The sequence below is a fragment of the Periplaneta americana genome, chromosome 1 (genome assembly GCF_040183065.1).
Source record: "Periplaneta americana isolate PAMFEO1 chromosome 1, P.americana_PAMFEO1_priV1, whole genome shotgun sequence".
Classification (NCBI taxonomy): Eukaryota; Metazoa; Arthropoda; class Insecta; order Blattodea; family Blattidae; genus Periplaneta; species Periplaneta americana.
Window position 1 is genome coordinate 112,970,808 of NC_091117.1, and position 22,020 is coordinate 112,992,827.

Consider the following 22,020-nt stretch of genomic DNA (forward strand, 5'->3'; position numbering starts at 1 on the left):
TAATTCTGTAATTCATTTCTTTGCATTTTTGCTGAACAATAATTAATGCAGAATGTTGCGAAAACGCAACACTAGGCAGATATGGGTTAAGATCTGAGTTACGGCAGAGATCGTTTAATAATTGGTGTTGTCTTCCACAAAAAGGCAAAGGAGTGGTAACTTACACTGAAGATCCAAAAAACAACTCTTGGATTAGTAATAGAAGAGGGATATCATCCTCAGAGTGGACCAATGCCATAAAGATGTCCACAAACATTGCAGCAGTACGATCGGTGCCAGATCGTTCCTTTCAAGATCAAAACTGTCGTCATCCAGGATGCAGCGAAGTAGAAACCCTTGGACATGTTTTGGGTTATTGCCCTAAAGGAGAACAATCACCACCATAAAGTGAGAAGCTCCATCGCAACCACTCTTCGGAAGGAAAAGTGGGAGGTTTACAAAGAAGTGCACTGCTTGGCTGAGAATGGGTCATTGAGAAGAGCAGACGTTATAGCCATCGATCGCTGGAGTCAAAGAAGCCTCATTCTTGACCCCACTGTCTGTTTTGTGAAGGATGATCAACAAGCCAATAATGTTAACGATGAAAAGATGTCTATTCACAACCCATGTATTCCTCACTTCAGTGGGAGATACAAAATGGATATTAATAAATGGGAAGTGAAAGGACTTCTTTTTGGCGCTAGGGGAACTTCATTTAAGTTAACCAAAACCATTCTCCTTTCTCTTAAATTTTCTAATGAGGACATTAACAAAATTTGTCTAATGGTATTGAGAGATTCATTATCCATTTTACACAATCACTTGTATAATACTATGTAATTTTTTTTTTTTTTTTTTTTTTTTTTTTTTTTTTTTTTTTACTCTTCAATGTATTTTCATCTCATGTTTCTCCGAAATCAAATTGTACTTTATTTTTAAATTTATCATTGTTCCGTGTTCTCTCCGCAATCATATTGTATTTTTAATTTAACCTCTGCTTTAAATTCTGGATCCTGGTGGTCAGCTGTAGATGTCGGCCAGATGTCCCAAATTGTGGAATTTGTGTTTGAGCCACAGATCAATGAAACAATTGAACATCGATACATGTTAAGCAACTGTTAGCCATTCTTGCAGCGTACATAAGAATAATTATTCGAGGGCTTAGTGTGTAATTAACGTAAGTACAAAAATTGACAGTTTTAGATCTTTACACCAATCGATAATAATTCGTTCTTCACAAAAAAATCAGTTCTGAATAGTCTTGTATACTGAAATAGTATTGCCTGTTAAGAATTTTGTTGTGAATAAAACATAGATTGTAGTTACGTTAGTTTCACATTAAGTCCTCGAATTATTTCATTATAAGAATGTTATTCTAAAGATATGGAAGATAAGAAGATGCCACGAATGACAGACTATGAAAGAGACAGTTGTTAAGCCATGAATCCTTATAAAATCCTTATACCTGTAGCGCAAAATCGCGATGAAATAAGAAGTTGAAAAAGGTGAAATTGATTATTCATCAATGAATTCTGAAACATGACGAGGATATCTAATACTGTCTGTTTATCAAATATGTACCTTGATTTGAATTTATTATCTTATATCTAATAATATGCTAAGGAAAATGAGAAGCTTTAATAATCTCCTAGATGTCCTCAATATTCTCGGCAAATTCAACTATTTTCCAAATTTCAGCCATTTTCCTTTTGTCCACGAACGAAAGTCAAAGTCAAAGTTTAGATTTTCGGCGACTTCGAAGTAAAGTCACAATTGAAGTTTACTTGTGTCAAAGTGTCGACTGTGAATAAGAAAATGATGACTTTGTACTTTCCAAAGTCAACTTTGGTCCAGAGTCTCGTCTATGAATACGACCTTAAATTGCTTTTAATATTTGTTCTATAGCTAATAGCAGCAGCAATAGCAAGTATATTAAACGTACATCTCTTTTCAGTTCTTTAGGACAGGAATATGAACTGAGACTCCAGAGGATGGTTAAGGACTTGAACCTTGCTTTCCGGGATGAAGAACATCTTAGAAAACATGGATATGATAAGACACCAGATATTAAACTTGAAATACCAATTGCTGTCGATGGCTTCATAGTCAACTGGATTGAAAGTAAAGCTTTGTTCGGAGATGAGGAAGGTCATAATATTTACTTCAGGGATCAGTATCTTAGTTATTGGAACAGGTAAGTGATGTAAAAGTATGCCAACAAAAGGAGTAAGAATAATTTTCACATAATTGAACATTCTGAAAAATGTAACAAAGAGAATGAGAACATACTTGAATTTTATTTTCTGTCATTAGTTGTCTTTTTGTGTGTGCGTGCGTGCGTGCGCGCGCGCGCGTGTGCGTGTGCAATCTCATATGTATTCTAAAACTTGTTTTTTTTATAAAAATGGAAATTTATTTAATGCTTGATATTTGATACGAAGTCATTCACTTACAAATGAAGAAGAAAATACCATACAGAATAGTTAATAAAAGGTAACAAAAGGAGATCAAGAGTCTTGGAGCAGGTGTCTTGCTTCCAGGTACTTTTCCCATATGTTGTTCTTAGTCAAGGCTGGGCATATCTGAAGTGGGATAGATCCATAGGAGAAGATGGAGAGCAGAGTGTGCAGTTGGGGTTATTCTTAATGCTGATACGATGTAGGTGTCAGGCTAGGCATTCGTGTGCTGTGCAGAGTCACAACATGGCTGCAGCTTTCTTCCGCAGCCAATCTGGAAGATTACTAATTTCGGTCATCCATTGGCTACTTTGGGATCGCTGATTCAGTAGTTGGACTTGTTCGGTTTTATATGCCTAATGTATAAAGTAGGTTACATTATTCTATGTTAGCGAATGATTTGAAGTTCGTAGTAGCTTGGTACCGGTACCCTTCTTAGCATGTGTATCTGCTGTTTCATTTTCAAGGATGCGACAATGAGCTGGGATCCATTGGAGGGCAATAATCTTGTTGGAGTCATGTAATTGTTTTAACAGTGTTTTACATCAGCAATATCTCGTATAGCAATACAGTTTGTTAGATTTGTTATTGCTAGGATAGCTGCCTTTGAGTCAGATAAAATAATAATCAAGGTTCTGAGAGCCAACTGTTTTAGGCTGATAAGTATAGCGTGGATTTCTCCATCAAAAACAGATGCTTTATTGCCTAGTAAAGTGTAAAAGGAGAACAGTTCACAATGTACTCCTGCTCCAACATTTCCATCATTGTCTAATTTTGATCCATCTGTATATATGTGTATCCATTAATTGGGGGGAAATCTTGTATTAATTGTTTCAATTGCGTTGATTTTAAGCATGTTAGTGATGTACTCATTCTTCATACATTCAACTAGCAGGTTGGTATAAGATTGAGTAGGTGCTATTAATAAAGGGTTTTGTGGCAGCATGAACTGCTCAGGTCTTACTTCAAGGTTGTGTTTGGTTCTGTTCTTGAGTGTTATTTGAATAAAACCTAGCGTTTTCATCCTTCTATTTATGTATGTATGCTGTGAAATGAAAGTGTTGTTGAGTAGCCTGATCATGTGTTCATAGAGTTTGGAGGCATATTCTGAAATTTCATACATGATTTCTCTATTGTTGCACTAAACATAGCATCACTGGGTGTGGTTTTAATAGCCCCTGTGACTAAGCATAGAGCCTGATTTTGCAGGCACTCAAGCTTGACGATTTGCAGCAGTATTTCATTACTGGCTTCACAGACATTTTGTAGGTTGTATTAAGAGTGCTTGTAGCACAGCCCTATTTACATCCTGCCAAATACTTAATCACATTCTATCTCTTCTGTGTTTTCTCAACAATGTTATCTATATGTGCCGTCCATGATAGGCAGCTGGCGCCGGAGAGATTTTTTTCTCCTCTAATAACAATTGTTACCATAACAGATAAATTCTGTAGGACCAAAAGTTAATCTTTACGTAATGTGTAATAGTAAAGGAAAATCAACTCCAGCGGTGGCTAACTGGTTAGACCTCCAGCCTGTCACAGAGGCGGCTCGGGTTCGAGTCCCAGTCAGTGAAAAATCCATAGTGACATTTATGGTGGACAATGCCACAGTTCAGGTTTTTCCCAAGGTTCTGCTTTTCCCCATATTAGGCATTTTCATCATTCTATCATCATTCCATAACATTACTTGAATGCTAGCCGATGACACACAGAGGGGACTGGTCTAGGGACGAATGGGGTGACTTTTTTTTCTTGTTGGGAGGGAGGAAAGGAAAATCCCACGCACTACAACCTGAGGTCTATTGTACACCCCCCTATATGGGATGAGTTGCGTGCCCACTGATCCTCTACGCGCACCGACCTAACCACTTGACCCCCTTAATGACCAGCCCCTACAGCTAACAGATTCCATGTACCACTCCTCCAAGGCTCCCTTAACGGTCCGAGGCAGAATTCTCTCCCGAGAAGGTCTGTCCCGGGTTCCATTGCAGAAGCTATCCATCATCACATGAATACAATCCACTGAGGGCAGTCGAGAGAGCCAGCAGCTTCGGAGGGTCGCCTGTAGAGCGATCTGAAAACCGGAATAAGTAAGAGGTTGATGAATGAAAGGATGATAGGGGAGGAAGGGAAGTGGCGAAGATGAGTGGGGTTCCAATCGCCTGATAAAGTTACCTGATATTCATCCATAGGAGTAAGGAAAAAACCTCACCCATGCAACTCGTCCCGACTGGGAATCGAACCCAGGCCCACAGGGTTTGGAGTTAGATTCACTAAACCCTCAGCCACAATGGTGGACAGTGGGGTAGCTTGCTCAAAACCTAGGTACCGGTACGCAGCAAATCTTAGTGTAGCCGGCCAATGTAGGTTTGGAAATGTGACTAGCTTGAAGGTTAGGGCAATAAATAGTAACAGGTCACAGGCTGGGCACTATGGCTCATAGTGCCCCACACCTGTAAATTCCATTCCAAAGGAAAATCAATCAACAATTTAAGAAAATGATGTGTAAGTGGTTAGCAAGTGGCAAAGAAAATTGAAAAGAAAAAGGATGGAGTGTAGTGTGGAAGAAATGGAGAGAAGAACATAGTGCTATAAATAAAGTGTAAGAATATAGTGTTAAGATAACAAATGAAATAGTGAAGTGATATAGGAAGTAAGAGAGGTCAGGGTGAGGGTTTTAGAGACTAGTGAAGGCAAGAAAGAAGAAGGAAAATGATTGCAGAGGAGGGGGGCAAGGAAGTGAAGGAAGTAAAGAAGAAATACTGGAAAGTGGGGAGAGGGGGGAAACAGTAAAGGACTTTTAATGGTAAAGTATATGAGTGGAAAAGAAACAGTAGCTTAAATGTAAACAGAAATGGATAGGAGATAAAGGTAGGAGTAGAAGTAGTAAATGTAAAGGGCTTAGATTAGTAGTAGTGATGTATTTGATTCAAAGAAAATAGGAGACTTGATAGGGAAAGGGAAGTAGTATGAAAGAGAGAGAGGATAAGGATGAAGAGTAATAAGAGTGAGGGGCGAAATGAGTCATGTAACGTGTGAAAATGTTAAAGGAATGTAAAGAAAGGGAATGCTGGCCTGTATACAGGAATGTGAAAGGTTAGCAGGATCAAGTGAGTTGTGGACTGAAATCGTATCATATTTCAAGTGATTTTGTTATCATCCAAATTATTTATAGTCTCATTATGTTTCCTATGTGTGTTTATTGATATGTAAACGTCGAATTTATCTCTAGCACTTTCCATGTCTTATAACTTGTATATATCCCATTTGTTTTATCTTATGTAACTGATCTTGATTATATGTAATTATTGTCTACTTTATTTCATGTAATTTCTTAGGTGTCTACTTCTGTGTTGTTGTGTTATGTTTATGTATTTCATGTATATGATTCAAACCTGGTTGAGTGGAAGAGAAGGCCTTATGGGCTTAACTCTGCTATGCAAATTAAAGCTATTACTACTACTACTACTACTACTACTACTACTACTACTACTACTACTACTACTACTACTACTACTACTACTACTACTACATTAATAATAATAAGTTGCCCTTCTACAGTGCATTTGTGTCACACTTGACCGGAAGATCTCAGCTACTGATTGCTTCATGCTTCAAGGCTGCCGGGGCCTGTATTGTGTCTTTTAATTCAACACAACAATAATGTTGCTCTTATTCACAATAATGACTTTCTATAACTGAATTTAAACACTCCCATCAACAATGGGTATTTCACTCCATGCAGCAACACAGTATTCGTTATTGCACTCCACAGACAACAATGACAATTCACTTGGATTATTGAGAACAACAATGTACTGCTAATCTCAACTAATGTTCACAAAGCACTATTTACAAAACAAAACTGTCAGTTCTCAGTTCGTTGCCTTAGCTAGTTCTTCTAGCTTATTAAAGCACTATTTACAAAACAAAACTGTCAGTTCTCAGTTCGTTGCCTTAGCTAGTTCTTCTAGCTCATTAACTCAAGTTCTCAGTATATCGACCAAAGACTTCCAGAGGCAGTCCACTGCACTCGAACTCAAGACTTCCGGATACGCCTGGTCGCTGTCACAGTTGCGGTCCTCATCAAGTCGAACCCAGATCTCGAAAGCTGGCTTCCTTGACGTTCACTGCTGCTTCACAAGACTGACTCGCTGTTCTAACTGAACTGGCTCTCTTCGAAGGCTGCTCGCTTTTTATTAGTTAAACCACACTTCGTGAACCTTCGACCCTGGAAGTTTCTGTTTCTGGACGATTCTCGGTCTCCCCATCACTCAGACTCCAGACTTCCTTTACGTCCGTCGCAGTCGATTTTCTCCCCCTCGGCTGGGCGGCGATTGCCCGGACTGCGTGGTCGCCATCTCGCTCTTCTAATTTCAGACAGTGTCTGCAGCCATCTGGGCACGGGCGTCGTAATAGGGCATCAGCATTGGAATATTTCTTCCCTTGGCTGTGCTCGGAGGTGAAGTTGTACTCTTGCAGACGTTGAACCCAACAGGCGGTCTGCCCCTCCAGATTCTTGAAGCCCAATAACCAGGTGAGTGCAGAATTGTCTGTCCTCAGATGAAATTCCTGGCCATACAAATATTAGTGGAAATGCTTCAAGGCTTCCACAATGGCAAGACGTTCTCTACATGTCACGCAGTAGTTTCTCTCAGCCTTGGATAGTGTTCGGCTGAAGTAGGCAGTCACCCTCTCTTACCCATCCTGTTCTTGAGAGAGTACTCCGCCGATGCCTACGTTGCTAGCGTCCGTGTAGAGCGTGAACTTCCTTCCAGGGATGGGGTATCCCAGTACAGTTGTTAGCCGAAAGTCTTGCCGACTACGATGACGTCATCAAGGTACAGCAAACAGGTATATGTCAGGCCTCTCATTACGGACTCCATTAGTCTCTGGAATGTAGCCTGGGCGTTGCAGAGGTCGAACGGCATAACGGTGAACTGCCATAGTCGCTGGCCTGTACAGAATCCCGTTTTCTCCTTGTCCTCAGGATGTACCGCCACCTGCCAGTATCCTGACTTGACATCCAACGTTGTGAACCACTCTGCTCCTGCCAGGGTGCCCAAGGTGTCGTCAATTCGTGGAAGGGGAAAGCAGTCCTTCTTGGTGATGTCATTCAGTTTTCTATAGTCCACGCAGAAACGCAGGTCTCCATTCTTCTTCACCAGCATCACAGGTGATGACCAAGGGCTGTCGGATTCCTCGATGACCCCTCTTGCTTTCATGCCCTCAAGCTAGTTGTCAATCTCCCTCTGTTTAGTTAGAGGGACACGTCGAGGAGGTTGTCTGATTGGGCGAGCATTTCCGATATCTATGCGGTGCTGAACTTTCTCCGTTCTCCCGTAGTCATTTGCAGACAGGCTGAAGACGACCTGAAACTGTCAATAGATCATGGACTTGTCTTCTTTCTCCTTTGCTTAAATTCTCCGCCAATTCTCGAGCCAGCTCTTTCAGTGATGGGTCTAGCTCTCGACGTGGTCGCTGATGCTCCTTATCCCCCAGAGACGTCACAAACACTACCGGCTCGACGTTACAGTTCCACTAGGCATCTCCTTGTCCCGATTGGTGACATTCAGGACCCTCACCGGTATCACTTGGTTCGAGAGTAGGGATCTGGCCACATAAACCCCATCTGTCGGAGTTGTTTGCGAATCGAGGAGCAGGTTTCTCTTAGGCTGTCCTTCCAGTCGTGCCATCACCACCATCTCGCAGTCTGCTGGGATTAGCACCTGATTCTCCAAGGTGAGTCTGCTAGCCATGGGTTGGTCTTCGACGTCTCTCAGGAACACTTCATCATGAACCAAAATGGAGGATATAGCGCAGGACATTCACCGTCGCATCGAAGATCCGCATGGCGTCGAGTCTCAGGATGATGTCTTCAGTGATGTTGGCGATGAACACTCACATCTCCAGTCTCCTCTTTCCCAAGGTCAGATCCAGGAAAGCCTCTTTTTGGATGGGCAGGCTCTCGCCTGAAGCAGTACGTAACTCATATCGGCGCAGCAGTGTCCTCTCAGGTAGCCTACACACGACTTCCGGTCTGGCGATAGTGAGCGACGCCCCGGTGTCTACCAGTACTCTGCATGGGCGGCCTCTTATCTATCCGTCAGCAATCAGCCCATCGTCGCATCTTCTGTTAACTGTCTTCAAGATCAACCGAGGGGATGGTGATAGACGGCGCCGACGTGCCCCTCCTCGCATCGGCCCCTTTAGTTTTCCTGTCTGTGACCAGATCGGTCACAGTCCCTCCTTAAGTGTCCGGGTTCGCCGCAGGACCAGTAGGTGGGCACTCCTCGTCTCCATCGCTCGGGTGACTTCGGTTGACGTTCCTCGACATTGGCTGGCGCGACGCTCCTAATCCGGTGCGATGCCGAGATGTTTGCCGTCAACTTAGCTGTCTCCATCCAGAAGGCCGCCGCCAGAGCTGCGTTGATGGTGCGATGCTCTGCCAAGAATAGCTGTCTGATTTTGGGGTCTCGAAATCTGCTGCCGAAGGTAGGCCATCTCTCCAGCGATGAAGTTATTAGGTAGGCCCCTGAAGGCCTATGGGCCAGTTGTTCCAACGCCATTGCAAATTCTTGTAGGGACTCGCCTGACTGTTGGACCCTCGTTTTCAGTTGGGTCCTGAATGCTGCCGCAAGTTGATTGTCACCATAACGTCCCTCCAAGGCCTCCATTATCTCAGTGGCTGTCCCATCTTCTGGAACACTGTGAAGAATCTCCGACGCCTGTCCCTGAAGCGCAGCCAGCAGCTGAGTAGTTTTCTCTGCTGGCGTCCACCCATTGTGATCTGCGAAGCCTCGAACTGGCGTTGGAATATTTCCCAGGACGTTCCGTCGAACTTCGGCGTCTTGACGTTCGAATGTCTGGCTGAAGGCGATGGTTCCACAGGGTCACTATATAGGGTCCTTAGTTGTGTTGCCGCTTCCTCCATGGCCCATCGAACCTCTTCGGCAATTATCTGTTTATGTTCTCTAGCCTGGCAATCCACTAACGCGAGTATGTGCTTGTTTTCTTTAGCATGTTGGTCCATTAACACACTCGTCTTGTCCAGCAACTCACTCGTTTCCTCTTGACAACATTCGAGACCGCGAATTTTGCCGTCGAAATGGTCTACGTCCTGTCTTAGTTCGGCCACTCTCTCGTTTATAGTTGCAAAATTCTCGTTCAGTTTGTCAAAATCGGCTTTAAGTTCGGCTTTCACGATGGCAACAATTCCATCTACGTGGGCCGAAACGCTTCCACTTTGCGCAGTGACGTCATTTTTCACTTCGCTTATGTCGCTTTTTACGTCTGCCTTTACTTCACTTAAATCGTTCTTCACCTCATTGATGTGCTTGTTCATGTCGTCTTTCATGTCTGCCTTTACGTCACTTATGTCGTTCTTCACTCCACTGATGTCGTTTTCACCTCACTATAATATCGTTCTTCATTTCTGCTTTTACTTCACTTATGTCGTTCTTCATCTGACTGATATGTTTGTTCATTTCTTTGATAGCTTCCAGGATCTGCTGTAGGTTCTCCATTGTGTCAACAATGCCCCGCTTCTGACGCCAGATGTGACTTTTAATTCAACATAACAATAATGTTGCTTTTATTCACAACAATAACGACTTTCTATACCTGAATTTAAACACTCCCGTCAACAATGGGTATTTCACTGCACACAGCAACACAGTATTCGTTATTGCACTCCACAGACGAAAATGACAATTCACTTGGATTATTGAGAATAACAGTGTACTACTAATCTCAACTAATGTTTACAAGACAAAACTGTCAGTTCTCAGTTCACAATTCGTTGCCTTAGCGAGTTCTTCTAGCTCATTCACTCAAGTTCACAGTATATCGAACCCAAGACTTCCAGAGACAGTCCATTGCACTCGAACTCAAGACTTGCGGATACGACACACTCGCCTGGTCGTTGTCACAGTTGCGGTCCTCGTCAAGTCGAACCCAGGTCTCGAAGGCTGGCTTCCTTGACGTTCACTGCTGCTTCACAAGACTGACTCGCTGTTCTAAACTGAACTGGCTCTCTTCGAAGGCTGCTCGCTTTTTGTTAGTTAAACCACACTTCGCGAACCTTCGACCCTGGAGGTTTGTGTTTCTGGACGATTCTCGGTCTCCCCATCACTCAGACTCCAGACTTCCTTTACATCCGTCGCAGTCGATTTTCTCCCCCTCTCCCTTCGCCACTCGCCGCACCGCCTCCTCGCGCCTCCTCCCTTCTGCTGGACGCGCACAAAGCTCCCCGAAGCGGCCAGGCACGATGAGAATATTCGGCCTGCTGCCACAGTATGTTATCGGTCGTTGCCACAGCTTAGTACAGTCTGAGATATTAGTGAAGAAGACGTGTGTGTGCTGGTGTACTTTTTTTTAATACATTTGAAGTTTGTGTGTGTGTGTGCTATAAATTAAATTAGATGTTTAGATAATTGAAATGCTGGATAAAAAGTTTACTCTACAACAGCGAATATTTATGTACGAAACTTGCGTCAAAACAGATTCATGCCGACAAGTGTGTAGGCAATTTGTAGAGAAATTCCCCGATATTCGACCTCCAAATAGAGGTACAGTTCGAAACCCTTGTCATTAGATTAAGAGAAAGAGGATTGCTGAACTCTAAAATTTGTAGGCCAAAACAAAGGGTTCCTAACAGAAGCAAAACTTAATGATAATAGTGCTTTACTTGAACGTTCTCCTAATAAATCTTTATGTCGTGTTGTAAAAGTAGTAGGCATATCAAAAATTTCAGCCCATATGGCCACTAAACTTTTAAAATTGAAACCTTACAGAATTGTGGCTGCATGACAACTAAAGTCGAACGAATTCCTGTAATTGGGTTTTGCAAACATTATTGACGGTATTGTTGATCCACATTTATTTAATCACTTTCTTTGATGAGGCATGGTTTCATTTACATGGTTATGTATGTTCAAGAACAATAGGTTCTGGTACACAGAAAATCCGCGATTAATTTCCGAAGTTCCGCTGCATTATGAAAAGATTGGTGTGTGATGTGCCGTAACAGTAAAATGAGTAATAGGACCGATATTTTTATAAGATGCTGTAAATTCAGAGAAGTATCGTATGGAAATGCATAGTTTTTGAACAGTTATCTGATAATGACAATGTGCATATTTTCAACAAGATTCTGCCACAGCCCATACTGGAGATGCTTCTTTGGAGGCTATAAGTTAGGTTTTTGTTGACAGAATTATTTCTGCAGGGTTACGGCCCGCACGTTCCCCAGATATTACCGCTAGAGCTGTGGATGGAGCGAGTAGAACTGTTGAGTAACTCGGTTGTAGCGGTTTAATGTACTTCCAGCGGAGCACCGAAGTTACTCGGTTAACCATAGCATTACCAGTCAGTTCAAACAGAGTTCACACGTTTCACTTAGTTCTAACAGACAACGACATAGGTACTATTGTATTTAAATATTTTCTGCTGCAGGACAAATTGTGTCCGACAGATCATCCATATCTCCAAGGCGGGATAAAACCCTAGCACTGAAGAGAAAATGCATCCTATATAATATGGCCTAATGAACACTGACAGTCTGTACATATTGCTGTGCGGTATGTAATAATAATAATATTATTATTATTATTATTATTATTATTATTATTATTATTATTATTATTATTATTAAAGTCGAGAATAACAGAGAAGGTTTGGAATTGAACGAGTTAAATCAGCTCCTTGTTTATGCGGATGACGTGACTATGTTAGGAGAAAATCCACAAACTATTAGGGGAAAACACGGGAATGTTACATGAAGCAAGTAAAGAGATAGGTTTGAAAGTAAATCCCAAAAAGACAAAGTAGCTATATGATGTTTCGTGACCAGAATACTGTACGAATTGGAAATATAAAAATTGCAAATTTATCCTTTGAAGAGGTGGAAAAATTCAAATATCTTCGAGCAACAGTAGCAAATATAAATGACACTCGGGAGGAAATTAAACGCAGAATAAATATGGGAAGTGCCTGTTATTATTTGGTTCAGAAGCTTTTGTCATCCAGTCTGCTCTCAAAAAAGCTAAAGTTAGAATTTATTGAAATAATTAGGCTATATTGCCGGTTGTTCTGTATGGTTGTGAAACTTGGACTCTCACTTTGAAAGAGGAACAGAAATTAAAGGTGTTTGAGAATAAGGTTCTTATGAAAATATTTGGGGCTAAGAGGGATGAAGTTACCGGAGAATGAAGAAAGTTACACAACGCAAAACTGCACGCCTGTATTCTTCACCTGACTTAATTAGGAACATTAAATCCAGACGTTGGAGGCTGAGACATAGGTGGGAGGATAATATTAAAATGGATTTGAGGGAGGTGGGATATAATTGTAGAGAGTGAATTAATCTTGTTTAGGATAGGGATCGATGTCGGGCTTATGTGAAGGCGGCAATGAACCTCCGAGCTCCTTAAAAGCCATAAGTATTATTATTATTATTATTATTATATTATTATTATTATTATTATTATTATTATTATATTATCATTATTATTATATTAGAGTGTTAATATTAGAAAAAGGAAGCGCATTATATTTTTCTATTTGTGTTTATTGGATTTATGTTACGGCAATGAACCTCCGAGCTCCTTAAAAGCCATAAGTAATTATTATTATTATTATTATTATTATTATTATTATATTATCATTATTATTATATTAGAGTGTTAATATTAGAAAAAGGAAGCGCATTATATTTTTCTATTTGTGTTTATTGGATTTATGTTACCTCATCAGACATAATTTTATTTGTTTTTATTTCTATGATTTATGTTACCAAATTACTTTAATTTATCAATAATATTACTCTTCACCAAAGATAACATGGTTGTACGGAGGGCTGGTCATGTTATAAAATGAATAAACATTATGTTCTTCAGTTCAAGGTTCCACGTTTTATTGATTATTTTATCTACTTTTCGTAATAGTAAATAATTCGTTGTGTTAATTTTAACTGCTTTAGGCAGCATTTCATGGAACTCGTTTCTTTCTATCTTCTTTTTGACTTAGCTTTCTTTATTTTAGATATTTTCGTGGATTATAATTTCTATATAGTGATTATTATTTCTATATTGATAATCTATATATATATAATTTGAACTGGTAATGGAAATTACGGGAAAACGGCTGATCGGATTTTAATGAGTAACCCCTCATTTTCATGCCTGGCATCAAAAGTTTTTCGGAAAAGTAGTAGCTTTAAGTGAAATGTCAATTTTCCTACATAATTTTCCTATTTTCCAAAATCCATCTGTTGTCAGTTTTGAGAACTAATTTTATTGAATCATGGCCGACTTGATTGAATTTCAGAACAAAACACGCACTACAATAAAAAATAGACTATTACACGAAGGCCATGACCTGCAGGATTGCCGACATTTTAGAGCTCAATTCAATTTGTTATTAAAAACTGATTCTGCAGTGTATAATTTTCTGAGTACAGCTGTGTATTGGATATTCAAATCTACGAAACTTGAGGTGGTTTGATGACATTATTACCATTAGAAATTAAATATTATTATAGTTAATATCATAATACGTCTATTTTTCATTAATTGTACATAATATTGATGCTATATTGATGACATGAAAGTGAAACGTTTTGAAGTTATGTAAGTAAATGTAGAGAATATCTTCATTTAGATCTTCATAGTGACTTAAGTAAGATAATAATATTATTAAAAATCAAATATTTTTATACTTATTAACCCAGTGGGGTTGGGTCTTTTTCATATACTTAATGGTGGTGTAGTGTAGATATTGATATGTGTCATTGTCTTCAGTATTGGCTCGAGAGAGAAATTACAGTTCCTAAGGAAAGATAAAAAGGTATTACTTACTAATAAAATAAGAGGTCTAGAAAATTTTGTAGTCTCCAGATCATTTCAGCAAGATCTCTTAGTAGGATAAAATGATTTTACGCTCTACATTTCAAGATCTACATGCAGCAGCTATACGAAAATGCTATTGTTCGAAAACTTAGCAAACCTGACTTTTTTAACTTTTGCCTACAATCCACAATGACCTGAAATAGCTACTGCTATCGTCCTGACATTGATACTTGCGTTTTCGCGTTGAAACTCAAAAACTGAAGTTGGATAGGTTCAAGAAAAAGTATTTGGCCTAAAAAAAATCCATTCAGAGGGAGTAGGTTTCATTATTATGGAAGCAAATAACTATCAAAAGGACAAGTATTCTTCATTGAAAATAAATCTGAAACATTTTTATTTGAACGTCTAACGAACTTAGTTTGCAGCAGCATTTGCTGCACAAGCCACTAGTTATTAATAATGTGAATGTGGAAAAAAATAAATAAATCCAAAAATATTTACATATCTTAAATATTTACCTCACATGTTAATTTATTAGCTTTTAGTATTATAAATTATTTTATAAATTTTATTTCGTCTGTCATATAACAACACTGAGGGTTAAATAGGCCTTTCATATAAGATAGCTAACCAAATTCCTGTAATCACACAAATAAAATTTGCAACCGCCATTTTGTAATGAAGAGAAGCACTTTTTTTCTCGTGGATTGGCAAAGCAAAAGCGCTTTACTACAACGCTTTTAAAACACGCTTGGTTTCACTTTGAAAGTACGTTCTAAAATCGACTTAATCTATCCAAATTTTAAATCTGCCGCCATAAATTTGTACTCGATACTGTACTCGGATCAACCGAGTAATGACGTCACAGTACCTGCTCCGAACCGAACCGCTCCGTCCCCAGCCCTAATACTGGTATAAGTACCGCGTGCGATTATCATTTGTGGGGAACCCTAAAAAATAGTCTATACGAATAATCCACACAGCATCAGTGAACTGAAAGACAATATAAGAACAGAAATTAGAAGGATAATACTGGTGACAGACTATTGTCACTAATCGCGATTATAGACCTAATCGAGATCGGGTTTGTAGCACAGTCTAATAGATATATATTAGACTGTGTTTGTAGTGTGTCACCGTCCCGTTCGGATCAAGAGCTAAATTCTGTTTCCAGAACAAGATAATCGCGCTGAGGCACGGCCCAGTGGACGAAAGTTAGATTTTAGTAAACTTTGGTTACGAATCACCTTGATTTATATTATTTAGGAAGTCGTGATAGCTTCTGTTGTTGAATTTTGTTACCCCTTCCATTGCATTATATGAAATAGAAACGAAAATGAATGGCTAAAAAATTAATTTGGCTTCTATTAGACGTAGTAGAGAAATTTAATGCAGATGTGAGAAAAGTAAAAAGAAATATATTAACAATTGACAGACGAATTATTCATATTTCATATATATATATATATATATATATATATATATATATATATATATATATATATATATATATATAGAACAATAGAAGGCTGCTGAAATACTTTTATTTAAATAAATAATGGATTACAAACTGGAACTTGTATCTTTTTCAGATTTGCAATTTCAGTCTCCATTACGACGCTATCGTTGAGGTTAGGGTTGATTTTAATAATATGTTTCATTATAAAATAATATAAATTTTTGGCATGATATAAATTTTATAGGTTACGAAATCTCTTTTCAAAATAATATAAATAGTAATGATATAAATTGTATAAATTCCCATATCAAGCTGCAAGAAACAACAAAAAAAAAAAAAGGAAAGAAACAATGAACAAACATCAAAACAGGTGTTGTCCAGGAGGGAAACAAACATATACGTATGTACATAGAGAAAATTGTTTCCTCTATGGTAATTCAGCTGTTGACCAGACGGGACCAAACGTGACCTAGTGCACAGTCTACTGTATACAGTCACGAAGCTTGAGTTTTGAGGGTGCTAGAAACAATAGACTGTGACGGTACTATTTTGCATTGCCTGTAATGAGGCGATATTAGCGATCCTAGTTGTGAGCAACTACCTAATGTTTGCATATTTATTACGTATTGAGCTTCGCGATTGTATATACTAGACTGTGACCTACAACGAGTTAGATACTAACTCGTTGGTGACCTAGGTGTGTCACCACATTTTCGGTAATCGCGATCGGACCTGATCGCGATAAGTGCTAATCGCAATTAGTACTGTAGTCTGTCACCAGTATAACGAAAGAAGAACTTTTGCATGTGAATTCAAATTTCATCAAAAGATGTCGGGAATGTCTGAATGCTAATGGACAACCACTTTCAGCAACTATTGTAACCAAAGAGTTTGTAATATATAACTAGAGACACTAACGGCGCTAGTTTCGCGTACAAAATTGAACCGCTGTTCGGCCGCCATTAAAGGAGCAAGCAGTTCATGCTTGTTGAGGAGTACGAATAAATATAAGTACACTTGAAGGGAAATAATAAGAAAATGGTGAAATACTGCGCCGAAAATAATTGTTCGAACATAGCTACTATTGTAGGATGCCCAGGAAAGCATGCATATCTTAATATTTGGAAGAATGTTCGAAATGCAGTTCCTCCGTTGTGTTTACAAAATGTCGGAATATTTCTTTGATAAAGTTTTTCCAGAAACACATTAATCAGGTTTATAAGGTTGATTTCAACAATGTATGTAAGGGTTAGGTGCCATCACATTACAGTGGGTTATAATAGCAGAGTGTATAAGAAAATCCTCAGACTATAAGTTATTTGTATAAAACTGTTTTGTTTCACAATAAATGAATTATTCGTGTAATTTTCGTTTTGTACAGTATGTACTTCTAGTTTTTGGTTGTATTAAATGCAAAAAAATTAGCGAAAATATAGCTGATGGCCTAGCTAGGCCTATTATTACCACTACTACTAGGTCTACTATGACCACTACTACTAGGCCTACTATACCACTACTACTAGGTCTATTATACCACTACTACTAGGCCTACTATACCACTACTACTAGGTCTATTATTACCACTACTACTAACTAGATCTCACTACTACTAGGCCAACTATTACCACTACTACTAGGCCTACTATTACCACAAAAACTAGGCCTACTATTACCACTAATACTAGCCCTACTATTACCACTACTTACTAGGCCTACTATTACCACAAAAACTAGGCCTACTACTACCACTAATACTAAGCCTACTATTACCACTACTACTAGGCCTATTATTACTACTACTGCTAGGTCTACTATTACCATTACTAGGCCTACTATTGCCACAAAAACTAGATCTACTATTACCACTACTACTACTACGCCTACTATTACCACTACTAGTACGCCTACTATTACCACTACTACTAGGCCTATTATTACCACTACTGTCCACATCTGTGGAGTAACGGTTAGCGCATCTAGCCGCGAAACCAGGTGGCCCGGGTTCGATTCCCGGTCGGGGCAAGTTACCTGGTTGAGGTTTTTTCCGGGGTTTTCCCTCAACCCAATATGAGCAAATGCTGGGTAACTTTCGGTGTTGGACCCCGGACTCATTTCACCAGCATTATCACCATCTCATTCAGACGCTAAATAACCTAAGCTGTTGATAAAGCGTCGTAAAATAACCCACTAAAATAAAAAAATAAAATTATTACCACTACTACTAGGCCTACTAATACTACCAAAACTAGTCCTATTACCATACTACTAGGCATATTACCACTACTACTAGGCCTATTATTACCACTACTACTAGGTCTGCTATTACCACTACTACTAGGCCTACTATTACCACTATTACTAGGTCTACTATTACCACTACTCCTACAGTCGAGCCGTTCTTATTTCCGGCAGCAAATCACACGACAGCTCCTGGTCAGCTGACACGCTGCTTCACTGGCAGTGGTTGTCGTCAAGGTTATGCAGACGACATACAGCTTCCCGCTCACGGTGGATGTTACTGTGTTGTCAAGTCTACCCTTGTACTCTTAACGAAGTTTTAGCACATGTCTAGTCTTAAACATTGAACGAAAAATTATTTCTTACGATAAATAATTGGTAATATATGAATACAATATTATATATTATTATTGTTGATCCTAGCATCCCAGGACACAGAAGACTTACCATATTGTGCTATAATTGGTTTTTTCCGACCATTTGAAGTAACGATTTTCGTAAATACAGAAACAGTATTAGAAATTACTAAAATGGGAGAAAGCTGTAAAATAAAATAAATAAACATTTTTTATGTGAATGAATAACTAAAACCACACAACCTGGTAAATTAAGTAAAATATGTTGGTATTAAAAATTTTGTCATGATAAGTCATTCCTAAATTTAAAAAATACACGAAGAACCTTGCCTACCGGTATTGTTAAATTTAGAGGAGCTACGCCTAGATCGCTACAATCATTGTTAGTACCTGCCGCCGCCATAGTTCTCAGTTTATTTTCTTCTTTGCCGGATTGTCCGTACTTCTCTGTCGTTATTTGAGAAACCGTGAACTTGTTCACATCACACGCATCAGCTGTTCTTTGCACCACTTGCATTAAAGGCAATAAACTACCCTTTTTTCACGTTCATTTTCAAAATAATCTCTAACGCCAAGAATCATTTCTCTGCTTTGCGAATTGATGGTCTTCCGACTCCTCCGCGGCATTATGATGCTCAAAACTCAGCGATAACAACAATAACACTGCACTACGACTGATTGTTCGACACAGAGCTATTAGAACTGCGTTCGTTCACTATTGGCTTGACAGAGATTCAGCAACACCGCTATTGCCTGCCTTCGTAGCGCCAAAAGTCGAGAAGGCGTGGCCACGCCGGAAATAAGAACGGCTCGACTGTAGGCCTACTATTTTTTTATACAGAGTATTGGCTAAAAGAGGGAAACTTTTAGGAAACAGATAGGGAACTTAAAGCAAAGAAAAATGTTCATATAAATATAGGCTATAGTCGATTTCGCTTTGTTTTTTAATAACAGATACTTTATAGTTCATACGTGTTTGCTTATTAAAATTTTATTTTTGCTTCTTTGTTTACGAATTCCATGCGTAATTCTATACATAGTGCTCAAAATAGCCACCATTAGCTCTAATATAGGCTTCTAAACGCCGTATCGTGGACTGTCTTACTCTCTCCCATATTCCAGGTGTCTGTTGTATCTGCTGATATTCTTCTTCAACGCTATTTCCACAAGACGTTCGTGTATTCGCTGGAAAGTCTTTTTGTTGGGTAAATATCTGTTAGGAAACTGTTCAATCTGTTCATTCGCATTGCCATTAGCACGTTCATGCACGAGGTGAATATCTGCCGTTTTCTGATAAAAATATATGTTGACCACAAATAAAATAGCAAATAACTACTAACACAAGTTTCGAAGATTGTACTATTTCTTGTTTTCACTTACCAGTTAGCAATAGATAATTTTCGTACAAGGCTTCTAGATTTAATCCTTTCTGACCTGAATTTTTTTCTCATAGAGACACCATGGAGAAACAAAAAAACAAAGCAATCCTCTTCCTAATAACAGCTGGCCAAGGAACTGGCGGGTGCTACACTCTATCGATAAAGAACGAGGATATCAAATGGAATCATCAGACAAATCATGAGTCAGAGATTACAGAAATGTTAGTGATTCTAAATGGACTCATTCGAGCAGAAAGGGTTAATAAACTTGACCCATTAATGTAAGAATTAAACCAGATAGAAAAAAGTACCTGTAATTAAAATACAAAGCGAAATTGACTGCTTATTTACATAAACGTTTTGCTTGCTTTGAAGTTCTTTATCTATACTCCAAATGTTTCCCATACATGGATACTATTACTATTACCGCTACTAATTGTATTAAAAAGTCTGTACTGACCTCTAACTTGGTGGTCATCAATTACACAATGAATAGATTGTTTTGTGATAAAATTTATTCTCATTATATTTTAAATCAGTTTCCAGAATTTTTATGATCTCATATTTCACCACTAAATATTTTCTAAGCCCCATACACCTTCCTCTTCCTTTGCATGAAAGGACTGAAATATAGATCATTTTAAATATTACAGTAAATATCCATTATTATGTCTTTAAAACAAAACTAGTAATACTGAAAATTAATGTTGACATTGCCACTATTCAATATTTCACATCTTATCCCGAGTGTATATGGGTGATTTAATTTATTTTTTTAGAATATCGCCAAAGATGAATTATTATAATACTTTAATAAATATAGCGCTCCTCTGCCATTCATGTTTATTTCATCACGACTCATCCTTTGTAAAAGATGTTTAAAACAGTGTCTATCACAATGTATTGTGGTACTGTTTTCGAATTTCGCGCCGCAAACATTCCCTTTAATGGCGGATGCTAGCCGATTCAATTTGTGACATTTTTCTTGCCTGCCACTCACGGGTATGTATCTCTAGTAAGTATTACAAACTCTTTGATTGTAACACAGGTTAGTGAAATAAAATTATAATTGTGTGCATGCCATTAATTAATGAAAGTCATATAAATACAATATGCCGGAGATTACAGATCTAAAATGCTGTTTTTTTACCTCGTGCTCTACAAGCTTGCTCCCGCCCACGTTCTTTGGATCAAGTGTGACATGAACACACTGTACTTACGTGTTCTCAATAGGCTGACTTTCTAGCTAATACATGGATTTGATCAAACAAAATTGAGTGTTATTGACTGATAATTGTCCTGCTGTATCTTTTTCTTCTCTGTATTACAGATCTTTATATTATCATATATTTTCATGTTTTTTCGAGTGATTGACTTGATTCCAGTGTTTGTATAGCCAACACTACGTAGAGGAAGCTTAGTTGGCCCCATATCAAGAGGAGTACTCCTCTTGCCCCATATCCAGTTTGAAGTAGCCATGCATAACAAACCCAACAGAGTAGGTGATCCTTCAGGTCTTAATATTGTGATGGGCGCATTGTCCTGCCCCGTAATTTTGAGGTCCAAGGAACTTGATTATGAAGGTTTTGGTCATCTCAATAAAATAACATAATATTGTAGAAATTACTCACTATTCACTAATATTAATAATTTAATAAGTATAATTAACAATTAACAAACACAATTTGAAAAGAATAGTCCACACCTGTGGAGTAGTGGTTAGCGGTTCCCGGTTGGGGCAAGTTAAGGCTGGTTCACAATAAACCGGGAATGAAAACGACAACGAGAACGGAAATATTGTTAAAATAAATGTATTTAAATATGAGCATTCACAATTAACTATTGTGAACGCTCACATTTAAATACACGTATTTTAACATTATTTCCGTTCTCGTTGTCGTTTCAGTTCCCGGTTTATTGTGATCCGGCCTTTACCTGGTTGAGGTTTTTTCCAGGGTAACTTTCGGTACTGGACCCCGGACTCATTTCACCAGCATTATCACCATCTCATTCAGACGCTAAATACGTAAGATGCTGATATAGCGTCGTAAAATAACCAACTAAAAAAAATTGAAAAGAATAATTAACAATTAAAAGTACATAACTTCTTCACTAAAATCCTGCTTGGTTCTACATGTAAAAAGGGACTCTTTTTCATATAGTAGGTACGTGATAGTAACGAGGTATCCTATTCCAAACCTGATTACTCATGTTAACAGAGAACTTAACATCAACTACTAGCTCCCTATAAATTGATACAGTTCTCCAATCGTCTTTTAAATTCCTTAATACAGTTCTGCCT

At 38.6% G+C, this 22,020-nt stretch overlaps 1 protein-coding gene across 10 annotated transcripts in view; it reads left to right on the forward strand.

Annotated features, from left to right (window-relative positions):
* Positions 1–22,020, forward strand: part of LOC138699871 (CDAN1-interacting nuclease 1) — a 314,608-nt gene that overhangs the window by 197,328 nt on the left and 95,260 nt on the right. For 9 of the 10 annotated variants that reach the window (XR_011332120.1, XR_011332113.1, XM_069826105.1 and 6 more), the window contains one exon: positions 1,934–2,173. Coding sequence is in view for 8 of the 10 variants with exons in the window: in XM_069826105.1 (XP_069682206.1) it covers positions 1,934–2,173 (240 nt within the window). In the remaining 2 variants the exon portion in view is untranslated. Of the gene's footprint in view, positions 1–1,933; positions 2,174–6,817; positions 6,975–22,020 lie in introns of all 10 variants that reach the window. The other variant, XM_069826100.1, reaches the window with a different exon arrangement.